The sequence below is a fragment of the Bufo gargarizans genome, chromosome 3 (assembly GCF_014858855.1).
Source record: "Bufo gargarizans isolate SCDJY-AF-19 chromosome 3, ASM1485885v1, whole genome shotgun sequence".
Taxonomy (NCBI): Eukaryota; Metazoa; Chordata; class Amphibia; order Anura; family Bufonidae; genus Bufo; species Bufo gargarizans.
In genome coordinates, this window is record NC_058082.1 from 47,409,339 (window position 1) to 47,421,744 (window position 12,406).

General features: G+C 45.3%; 1 protein-coding gene across 1 annotated transcript in view; it reads left to right on the forward strand.

Moving 5' to 3' along the window:
* Positions 1–12,406, forward strand: part of PDGFD (platelet derived growth factor D) — a 183,628-nt gene that overhangs the window by 78,018 nt on the left and 93,204 nt on the right. The window contains exon 3 of the mRNA XM_044284926.1: positions 256–436. Coding sequence (XP_044140861.1) covers positions 256–436 — 181 coding nt within the window. The remainder of the gene's footprint in view (positions 1–255; positions 437–12,406) is intronic.

Sequence of the window (12,406 nt, forward strand, 5' to 3'; positions counted from 1 at the left end):
ACTCAGCAATCTAACATCACTGGTTGCCATTTACCTCCGGGATTTACATCACTGAGAGCAGCAGCCTCAGTGACACATACTTACCATCAATAACCTCACCCTTTGGATGCTTACATATGGTAATAAACTGGACAGTTGTCTAACAGTGGTAGTTGGTAAGAAAAGAGGCCACGTTCTGAACTGCTATGTAAACCTGAGAGAAATTATTTCACTATTTACATAGAATCGAATTCACACGTTCCTTTTGACATCCAGGTATGATTTTGTGGAAGTGGAAGAAGCTTCAGAAACCAGCACAGTCATACGTGGCCGATGGTGTGGACATAAAGACGTTCCTCCAAGACTGACATCCAAAAAGAATCAAGTGAAGATCACGTTCAAATCAGATGATCACTTTGTGGCTAAGCCCGGCTTCAAAGTGTGTTACTCTCTTGTGGTAAGTCCTGTGTGACATGTTGTATGTTCCAAAAACTTCCAACAACATCCACTTTGAGCAAAACAAGGGCGTGTAGTCAGCAGACGAACCATGGCTAGCGTTTGTGTAATATATCTTCTCTAAGGCTTCATGCACATGTTTACTGAATGGTCTCTGTAACTAGTATAGACAGGTTGTAATACCACATAGTACCTGTAGGGGCGCAGCTCAGTATATATAAAACTGCTTCATAGTATTGGTGTTAGGGCTCATGCACACGACCGAATGGGTCTGCAGTCCGGAACATACGGCGTGATGCGGATTGGAGGCCAAGAACGGAAGCCCACGGAAGCACTACGGAGGGCACTGCAGGGGGTACTGGCAAAAAATAGAACATGTTCTACTTTTTTGCAGAACAGAAAGATTATTATGGATTGCGGACCCATTCAAGCAAAACGCCAGCCAACAATTTGCTGTCCGCAGCACGGGCACAGCTGCCATACGGTCGTGTGCATGAGCCCTTAGCTTCTAATCAGATGACTGATTGTTCCCTTCCATCATATTGCTTGGTGAGTGAGGGCCAGTATAGATTTTCCCCCATCCTACAGCTTTGGACATAGGAACATCGCAAAAACATAAAGATAACGTACATAATGTAAAGCACAAACAAGTACATTAAGCATGGATTGATTGACAGACTGAAACAAAGGGGCAGAGGACCCTGTCCATGAAGGGAAGGGGAAACTACACAGTAGATACGAGTAGAAGCGAACAGGGTTGCCAACCAGAATTTTTCTTTTTTCTGGACAACTTATCCCCAAATCATGGACAGCCAACATTTTTATGGACAAATAGGAAAACGATAGTGAAGGATAAAGATTATAAGTGATAGGTGTCTATAGCTCAATTTACTGATAAGAACTCATTACCGGCATTTACTGTGAGCTGTGAAATTATGATAATTACCACTAAAATAAGTCAAGTACCACCAGCCTGAAAAAAATCTGTCACATCTATTTTTTTTCACGGACATATGAAAAAAGTCACCTATTTTTACGGACAGTCCAGAAATTTCTTGACGATGGACAACCCTGGAAGCAGCTTACAACTTGGATTGGCATCATGATTATTGCATGAACTGAAGGTCCTCTTGATTGGCAGCTGAGCTGCAGTACCCTGGTACGGCCGCTACACAGTGGACAGAGCCCTCTGCTTTTGACTCCGTCCACTGTTTTTCCATTGCTCACGGCTGCCCAAAACTGGTGTCGCCACATGTCAGACTCCATCGATTTGATATCAATGTCCTATCCTGGGCCATCAATATCTAGATTCCATAAAACCCCTTTACGTGTTTTTATTGGTCACTATGTACTATGTTTCTTTAAAAATTTTCAGAAGGCTCCTGGAAAAAAGGAGATATCTTCCAGGCTCCTGTAAGAGCTGTAACTCTGCCGGGTGCCACAATTTCTGTGCTCCACCCTACATTCTCCTGGAATCTACTTTGCAAAAGTTGACCAGTATACATACCGCATGCCATGGTTAAGAGTGTGGATGGCGCACGTGGGAGCAGTTCTGAGACCTCCTGGGTCTGGATATTTGAATGGATTTCTCAATAAAGCCGGAACTGCTTTTATCCCATGTGCTGGACATATTTGTCTCCTGCTGTCAACACACACCGATCCAGAGGCAAGTCACAAGCCCAGGAATTTATAATCACACGTGGAGAGCGGAGGGGAGATTTATTAAGATGGATGGTTCTTCAGCAGTCTTAACAAAAAAAATGAATACACTGGTGTAAGATGTACCCAAATTATAAAGAGGCGCAAGTCTCTTAATGATGTTGGTGTACCTCGGGAAGTCAGTGTGCCAGAAAATGAAATATATGCCTGCAAAGAGCTGGCGTAGATTTCTGGTGTGATTTACTCCGGTTTTCTGGCACAGGTATTGTAAGTAAAGTATAAGGTCATAAAGTAAGAAAGTAAAAGAAAAGTACGGCCACACGATCAGGTTTCCCGATGCAGTTTTCGAAGCCGAAATCAACTTCTCCTTGAATTTATTCCTGGTTTTGGCTTCCAAAACCACATCAGAAAACTTGATTGTGTGGCCGTACCCTTAGGCTTCAAAGCCCCATTCCCTAATGGCCACAGCCCATCCACCACTTTAGTGAAAAGTGGCAAAATGGTGCACCTGAACACCGGTGTAGAGCATGAAGGCATTCCTCCATGATCCATGCCAGCAGCAAACATTTCTCCACTAATTTTGGTTGGGGAAAGTGGCTGCTGATGTCTGATTTGAATTGGATAATGGGAGTCAAGATCCTTAGGCCCCTTTCACACGGGCGAGTTTTCCGTGCGGGTGCGATCCGTGCAGCGAACGTATGGCACCCGCACTAAATCCTGACCCATTCATTTCTATGGGGCTGTGCACATGAGCGTTGTTTTTAACGCATCACTTGTGCGTTCAGTTGAAATCGCAGCATGCTCTATATTGTCTGATTTTGACGTGACGCAGGCCCCATAGAAGTAAATGGGGTGTGTGAAAATCGGATGGCATCCGCAAGCAAGTACGGATGCCGTGCGATTTGCATGCACGGTTGCTAGGAGACGATCGGGATGGAGACCCGATCATTATTATTTTCCCTTATAACATGGTTATAAGGGAAAATAATAGCATTCTGAATACAGAATGCATAGTACAATAGCGCTGGAGGGGTTAAAATTTTTTTTTTTAACTCACCTTAATCCACTTGATCGCGCAGTCCGGCATCTCCTTCTGTCTGTCTTCTGTGCTGTGTGGAGGAACAGGACCTGTGGTGACGTCACTCCAGTCATCACATGGTCCATCACCATGGTAAAAGATCATGTGATGGTTATCATGGTTATAAGGGAAAATAATAGAATTCTGAATACAGAATGCATAGTAAACCAGCGCTAGAGGGGTTAAAAAAAAATTAAATTTTTTTTAACTCACCTTAGTCCACTTGATCACGAAGCCCGGCATCTCCTTGTGTCTCCTCTGCGCTGAACAGGACCTGGGGTGAGCTGCTCCATTAAATACTGGTTAAGGACCTTCGATGACGTCACTCCGGTCATCACATGGTACGTCACATGATCTTTTACCATGGTGATTCACCATGGTAAAAGACCATGTGATGACCGGAGTGACGTCATCGAAGGTCCTTAACCGGTATTTAATGGAGCAGCTCAACCCAGGTCCTGTTCAGTGCAAAGGAGACACAAGGAGATGCCGGGCTTCATGATCAAGTGGACTACGGTGAGTTAAATTTTTTTTTATTTTTTTTTAACCCCTCTAGCGCTGGTTTACTATTCATTCTGTATTCAGAATGCTATTATTTTCCCTTATAACCATGTTATAAGGGAAAATAATACAATCTTCAGAACATCAATCCCAAGCCCGAACTTCTGTGAAGAAGTTCGGGTTTGGGTACCAAACATGCGCGATTTTTCTCACGCGAGTGCAACGCATGACAATGTTTTGCACTCGCGCGGGAAAATCGCGCATTTTCCCGCAACGCACCCGGCTCTTATCCGGGCAAAAAAACTGACGCCGTGTGAAAGAGGCCTTAGGCCCCTTGCAGACGAGCGTGTCCGGATTAGGTCCGGATGCGTCCCAGTGCATTGCGGCAAACCCGCGCGAGTAGGTGCCCAATTGCAGTCAGTTTTGACTGCGATTGTGTTCCGTTGTTCAGTTTTTATCGCGCAGGTGCAATGCGTTTTGCACGCGCGTGATAAAAAACTGAATGTGTTACCCAGACCCGAACTTCTTCACAGAAGTTCAGGTTTGGGTTCAAGGTTGTGTAGATTGTATTATTTTCCCTTATAAGATGGTTATAAGGGAAAATAATAGCATTCTTAATACAGAATGTATAGTAAAATAGGGCTGGAGGGGTTAAAAAAAAATATATATAAAAATATTTTAACTTACCTTAATCCACTTGTTCGCGCAGCCGGCATCTCTTCTGTGTTCTTTCTTCAGGACCTGGGTAAAGGACCTTTGATGACATCACTACGCTCATCACATGGTCATTCACATGATCCATCACCATGGTGATGGATCATGTGATGGACCATGTGATGAGTGCAGTGACGTCACTACAGGTCCTTTACCCAGGTCCTGAAGAAAGAACACAGAAGAGATGCCGGCTGCGCGAACAAGTGAATATATTTTTTTTTTTTTAACCCCTCCAGCCCTATTTTACTATGATGGGATGGGAAGATGCAGTGATGGCTGTGGAGGGATCCGGGAGGACACTGGCATCGGGGACCAGGTAAGTATTGTCTGTATGAGGGGCCCGGGCATCGTAGGTTACAGCTTTGGACAACCCTTTTAATAAGAGCAACACTGCAGTTACCAGTTACGTCCAGGACACAGTGGACGAAGTTGTATACCTGTAGTTCAGCACCAGGGTCCTGCATAGTCATCTTCCCTGATTCAGTCAATCAAAAGGGAGAGGGAGGAGTTGGTGGATGAATCAGGAGGAATAAGGGTGCACAGGTTGGTTGGGCCCGCCTTCAGTGCACTTAACTGTCCCTTTGCATATGGATTAATAGTACTTTCTTTCCAGAACAATGCAACAAATTGTAAAATGGAAGGTATTGTTACATTCAGCCACTCAAATCCTACAACGGCATTGTGCCTGGTTTATCACAGAATTTTCTTTTGAGAAAATCTCTTTAAAGGGGGTTATCCCATGATTGATGTAAAAAAATGAAAATCGTACATCATATAGTACATGACAATCTTTTTCTAAAAAAGCTAGAACCAGCCCTGTACCTCAAAGGGGTCCAGAGATCTCCTCAACCATTGCTACAATTGGTCTGCTACAATTATTTCAAACTGGTAGCTCAGGGGGCATGTTTTTTCTCAGTGGTCATGCCCTTTTTGCTGCAGCTCTCTCCCTATCACTGTTCGGGGATGTCCTTCTTGCTGCAGCACACTTCCTATCACAGCTCAGGGGACATGTCCTTTCTGCTGCAGCTCTCTCCCTATCACTGTTCGGGGATGTCCTTCTTGCTGCAGCACACTTCCTATCACAGCTCAGGGGACATGTCCTTTCTGCTGCAGCTCTCTCCCTGTCACAGCTCAGGCTTCATGTTCTTTCTGCTGCAGCTCTCTCCTTAGCATAGCTCACAGGGCATGTCCTTTCTGCTACAGCTCTATCGCTATCACAGTTCAGGGGCCATGTCCATTCTTTTGCAGCTCTCTCCCTATCACAGCTCAAGGAGTATGTTCTTTCTGCTGCAGCACTCTACCTATCATAACTCAGAGAGCGTGTCCTTTCTTCCTTTCTGCTGCAGCTCTCTTCCTGTAACTGTTACAGGTTCTAACAGTAGATGTGGCGATTGGCAGTGAAAGGATGGAACTGAGCATGTGTGACCACCTCAGTAGTTGGATGTGCACTTTACTATACCGTTTAAACACCAGAGGGCGCCATTATAGAGAAGTAATGAGAATATCTCACAACTGTAAAATTTTTGCAACATAAACTACATTTCAAAAGCCCATTAAAGGGGATGTCCGGGGTAAGAGCTGAACCTGGACATATCCTCTTCTTCCCCTACTCAGCCCCTCTGACATGAGCAACAGAGTATTTCATGCTCAGATGCTCTCCTTTGCCCTGCGCTGAATTGCTCAGGGTAATGTTTTTTTTCTGAAGATCTGGTGACATACCGCGCTTTCCACGCGTAAGCTAGACGGAGGCTTCCGCCCAGCTGTGAGCCCAGGGACATACCGACACTAATGGGCGGGCTTTAGCGCTGCCTTAGCCTGTAAAATGGCTAGGACAGCACTAAAGCCTGCCCAGAAGTGCCGGTGACATCACCAGAAACACTGCTAGGCGGAAGCCTCAGCCTAGCAGTGTAAAAATGTTAACAAAAAAAACCCTTTGCTCTGCGCAATACAGTGCAGGGCAAGAGAGAGGATCGGAGAATGAAATGCTGTGATGCTCATGTCAGAGGCTGCCTGGGTGAAGAAGAGCATTAAACCTGGACAACCCCTTTAAATGAATGCTCACTGTCTCTTTCCTGTCATGTATGACCAGCTTAATATCTGCCACAAGAATTTGTGACCACCTTCCAGGAAGATGAATTGCTGTATATGTCCTCCATCTGATCAGCAGAGAGGATAGCAAAATTTCTTCATGGGCACATAGCATAAATGGTATAGTCATAAATATCTGCTCAGTCCATCCATAGGGGAAAAAATGCAATATGAAGAGTTTACTACTGTCATAAATTGCAATGTTTTGAGAAGGTCTGAAGCCCCCGTCATCATTATATCAATAACCGTTTACTGCGGATTGTTGGAAATTGTCATACGAGATTGTCCAATTTTCTGCTGTCGATTTTTCTGATTCAGTTATTTATTGGTAAATTTGCTTTCAAGAGGAGAACAAGTACAAAATATCTTCTCAGGATTCAATTAGACGGCCAGATTTTGCAGATCTATGAGTCATCTAAATGTATCAATCATGGCGATATGTGGCAATGTTACACTTATGGTATGAGGAGTAATGAAATATACCGGTCTACTAAAAGCGGGATCAGTTCTGTCACTATGAAATAGCCGCCATCTGATGAGGGTTGTGATGAATATTTACAGATCAGGCGCGCTCTTTGAGGCAGAGGTTGGATGAGGTTTTTTTCTGTCCAGTAATGTCCTTCTACAGGTGACACTGCCCCGTAGCATCGCTGGCCACATAACAGAAGCAATATCCCCATCGTGACGTCCACGCTGCCTACAAAACAACGTCCTTAGAATTTCCATAATGATACTGTCACGGTGGGGAGTGGGGGAAACCCCCATCATACAATGTAAGAAGGATAATAGTAGCAACTAGGCCAGGATGCCGGGATCAGGTCACCTCCTATTGCATCCCTAATTATCTCCCTAACTCCCAACTGTATGAGCGGACCCTGATGGTGGGACGGCTCATACCCTGGATACCTAATATCCTGAGTCACCCTGGAAATCCCTCACTTATGAGCAGGGGAGAGACGACCTGTTCATCCAAAACACGGAGGGACAGTAGTCTCTAAAGCCTAGAAGCAGGGAAAGGGAAACACATACAGCATAAGGAGATGGAAGGTAAGCAAAACAAATAACACACTTACCTGCCACAACGACTGGAACCCGTGCACTAGTGCTGCTGTCCACACCAACATTAAAGGACACAGCACAAACCACACAGGAACCCAGGACACCCATAGCTGTCCCCATGAGACAGGGGAATATCTAGTAAACATGCTGGACACCAAACACCACCAGACATGTAACACCAAACTAGACATACAAACACCCTGAACATAACCCACTCCATACAAATAAAGACAGGAAGGGAAGGAGACACCAGGATAACATTGATGACCACAAGAGTGGTCCTCACTGGACAGATGGAACACCCTGGATTGGAGCAGAGCTCCAGCACCAACAACAGCTGAAGTACAACTGACTCCAGCCAGGAAACCACAGAAGATATAAGCCATGTGACCACACCCAGTCAGGGAGTTAACCCTTACAGCAGCAGACAGAGGGAGGCTACAACTAAAAGGGGAAGTGCACACACAAGCAAACTAAACCACATAACCACCGGCAACAGCATGTGTGGCAAACATATCACGGCAATCACCCAGAAGGCCGAGACACTGCCACCGCATGCTCTCACAGCAAAACGTTGCCGCGGGCAACCGCAAGTGTGGCAACGTTGTCACAGCGTACACCATAGGCCGTGACAGATACTGTTGCTAATTTGCTTTCATAATATCATCCACAGCCGTGGTCGGACTGGCCCATCAGAGTACCAGAGGATTCTCGGGTGGGCTAATGCTCTGACAATAATGGGCCCCTAATAAAACAGGGCCCTTAAGGTCCTATATTCACAGAGGCTGGGGCCTCAAATAATTTCCTCTGGTGGACCCAAGGGACTTCAGTCCGACGTTGTCCACCGCACCCCATAAAGCACTAGCCTAATACTAAGCATAGTGCCCCCATAACAGTGCTATTAAAAGTGCCCAGATTATGACACCCACAGTACCCCCAACAACCAGGGTCAGACTGGCCCACCAGAGGATCCTCTGTTTGGCCCAAGCTACATTACATTAAAGAAATGGGTCCCAAAGGTCCAGCAGAAGACAACCTCATTTGGAGGTGATTTCAGAACCAGTCGCTTGTGCTGATGTCTTAAAGGGGATGTCCCACGAAAAATATTCTATAGCTTTCAAACCAGCACCTGGATCTGAATTCTTTTGTAATTGCAAGTAATTAAACATTTCGCATAGCCACTGAGTTATTTATTTAAATGGGTTGTCTCATCATAGACAATGGGTGCATATTGCTAGGCAACCGCCATGCCGTCTCCCCATAGAAGTGAATGGGAGTGCACCGCGCATGACCGGCCACCGCTCCCATTCACTTCTATGGGCTTGATGGAAATAGCCGAGCCAGGGCTTGGCTATTTTCGCCGGCCCTAAAGAAAATGAATGGAGGGCGGCTGCACATGCGCAGTGTGCCCTCCTTCACTTTCGAGGCTCTGTTCTCTATATAGGTGCGGGTCCCAGTGGTGGGACCCGCACCTATAAGACAATGGGGGCATATCCTAGCGATATGCCCCCATTGTCTATGATGAGACAACCCCTTTAAATCTATCTGTATAGCATCACCCGCTGTTTGCTCTTTTTCTAATTTCTCTGTCCTGCTCACTGTGACTGAAACGCATGTTCAGCTCCATCCTTCAACTGCCACCAGCTGTAGCAGAAAGGACACATCCCCTGAGAAAGGACATGTCCCCTGAGCTGCCAGCTTGAAATAAATCTAGCAGAGCAATTGGAGCAGTGAATGGGGAGATCTCTGGATCCATGTGAGGTACAGGGCTGGTTCTAAATTTGTTAGAAACAGATTGTCATGTACTATATGATTTTCATTTTTTACAGTAATCATGGGATAACCCCTTTAACAGAAGACAAATCATGACTCCTCACTGCTGCCTTCTTGTTCTCTTCCACAACCAGAAAGTATCCTCTGAGAAGCTTAGCTTACGCATGTCATCTCATCTTCAGATCCTGATCTTCTGCTTGACGCCTTTAGACCTGTTTGCACTGCTAGGAGTGTAGAAGGACTCATTTATTCTAGGAGATTCTGGAAATATATACGGTCTTGTGCAGGTGCTGGACAAAATACAGGGTGGGCCATTTATATGGATACACCTTAATAAAATGGGAATAGTTGGTGATATTAACTTCCTGTTTGTGGCACATTAGTATATGTGAGGGGGGAAACTTTTCAAGATGGGTGGTGACCATGGCGGCCATTTTGAAGTCGGACATTTTGAATCCAACTTTTGTTTTTTCATTTTGTTTTTTGACACATCAAACTTATTGGGAATTTCACAAGAAAAACAATGGTGTGCTTGGTTTTAACGTAACTTTATTCTTTCATTAGTTATTTACAAGTTTCTGACCACTTATAAAATGTGTTCAATGTGCTGCCCATTGTGTTGGATTGTCAATGCAACCCTCTTCTCCCACTCTTCACACACTGATGATGTGTTTCCCTCTTTATGCACTGAAGCTGGCACGTTCCCTGAGTTTTTCCAGCAAAATGGTGCACCACCACATTATGGGTGTCAGGTCCGAGCATTCCTAGATGAACAGTTTCCTGGAAAGTGGATTGGTCGTCGTGGGCCAGTTGAATGGCCCCCAAGGTCTCCCGATCTGACCCCCTTAGACTTTTATCTTTGGGGTCATCTGAAGGCAATTGTCTATGCTGTGAAGATACGAGATGTGCAGCACCTGCAACTACGGATACTGGAAGCCTGTGCTAGCATTTCTCCTGCGGTGTTGCTATCAGTGTGTGAAGAGTGGGAGAAGAGGGTTGCATTGACAATCCAACACAATGGGCAGCACATTGAACACATTTTATAAGTGGTCAGAAACTTATGTGTCAAGTTTGATGTGTCACGTGACCCTTTTCCTATTGAAAAAACAAAAGTTGGATTCAAAATGGCCGACTTCAAAATGGCCGCCATGGTCACCACCCATCTTGAAAAGTTTCCCCCCTCACATATACTACCCCTCACATATACTAATGTGCCACAAACAGGAAGTTAATATCACCACCCATTCCCATTTTATTAAGGTGTATCCATATAAATGGCCCACCCTGTAGTCAAATACTTGTAAGAGATGCAGGAGATGCTACTGCTGTGGGGCAAGTAAGTGGAGGTGATGCACCCCCTATGTGCTTGCATTCTCAGATTTGTAGCGCTATCATCTTGAAAAGTGATCGTGTTTGTTGGTTACTAACAGTACGCACTAGGACAGTGAAGGTTTTTACAAAACAACACTTTTACATAAAGAAGTAGCAAATGGTAACTTGACACTTAAAGGGGTACTCCTGTTGTTTCAGGTTACCCCTATACACAAGATAGGGGATAACTATTAGATCGGTGGGGATCCTACCACTGGAACCCCCACCGATCACGAGAGGGGTCCTACCTCTGACACCCGTTCCTATCTAATAAACAGCCCCTCTCCTACTGCCAGAAATGGAGGTCATGAATGCAAGGCTGTCTCTATTCACTATGGGACACCTGAAAATAACTGAGTATGCGCGTCTTTTTTCAGAGGTTCCATAGCAGTGAATAGAGAGAACCGTGCATTTGCAGTTTCCTCTTTATTTCCATGCCCATATAACAGTGAGAGGGACCACGTGGCCCTCCATGATGGTGCAGAGAGGTCTGGTGTTTGCTTCTGTTCCTCACCGTTCCATGACCTTTTGGCCGATTCCCTTCCTCTTATTTGCTAATAATGCAGTTCTTCTGGAAAGGGGAGTCCTACAAAGGTTCTGGACACCCAACATCAAAGTGGACAGGACCAGCCTGGGCGGGATGTCCTGTCTTGAGGGACCCTTTAACAACCACATGGTCTGCCTTTTTATGGTGTATATGCCCCTGGTATATAAATGATTTTGATGGTTCTCTGTACTTATGGGGGAAGATATTTCCTCCTGTAAGGCAGATGGGATACGTCTTAGCACCACTCTTTGGGTGAGAATTGGTTAAAAAGGTTCCCTGGGATTAGAAAAACATGACTTTCTTTCAGAAACAGCTCCACACCTGTCCATGGGTTGTGTCTGATATTGCATCTCCACTGTAGTGAGTAGAGTTAGGGTCCATTCACACGTCCCCATAATGGGTCCGCATCAGTTCCGCAATTGTGCGGAACGGGTGCGGAACCATTCATTTCAACGGGGCCGCAAAAGATGCGGACAGCACACCGCGTGTTGCCCGCATCCGCAATTCCGTTCAGCAGCCCCGCAAAAAAGAATAGGCATTTATATCACAGGGTCGGCCATTTGAGGTCCGCAAAATCCAGAACCAGAATCCACATGGCCAGTGTCCGTGTTTTGCGGATCCGCAATTTGCGGGCCGCAAAACAGTTACAGACTTGTGAATGGACCCTTATAGGGGTTTTCCAGGATTGCTACAGTTTTAACAGATCTTCTCATGTAGTTGCTTACCTCATGGACATCTTCTCTGTGCTTTTTCTTTTTCAATTTAAGACTCTCCTGACCCGTTTTCACCATGTAACCCAATCCCTCTGGTTTGTTTCCATCCTGTATGTAGCACTTCCTGTTTCTGTATCCTTCCAAACCCAGGATGCACTTCTCCTTCCTCTACCACAGCTCCAGCTCCGCCCCTAACAACGTCCAGCTAGTTTATAGCTCCTCCCACCCAGCTAGTTACATAGACACTCCCCTATCACTGAGCTGCATGGACATAGTCATGTGACCAGAGCCCAGAACGAAAAATAGGAGCAATAAAGGTAAAAGAAATACATTACAACCTTCACAAAGGATTGCTTTATAGGATGTTGATACAAACTAGAAAACTCCTTTAAGCTGCAGTACTGCATAAAACCTGCAGACAGGTGTGGCGCTGTTTCTGGGAAAGACCAGCTATATTTTCTCTCCTGT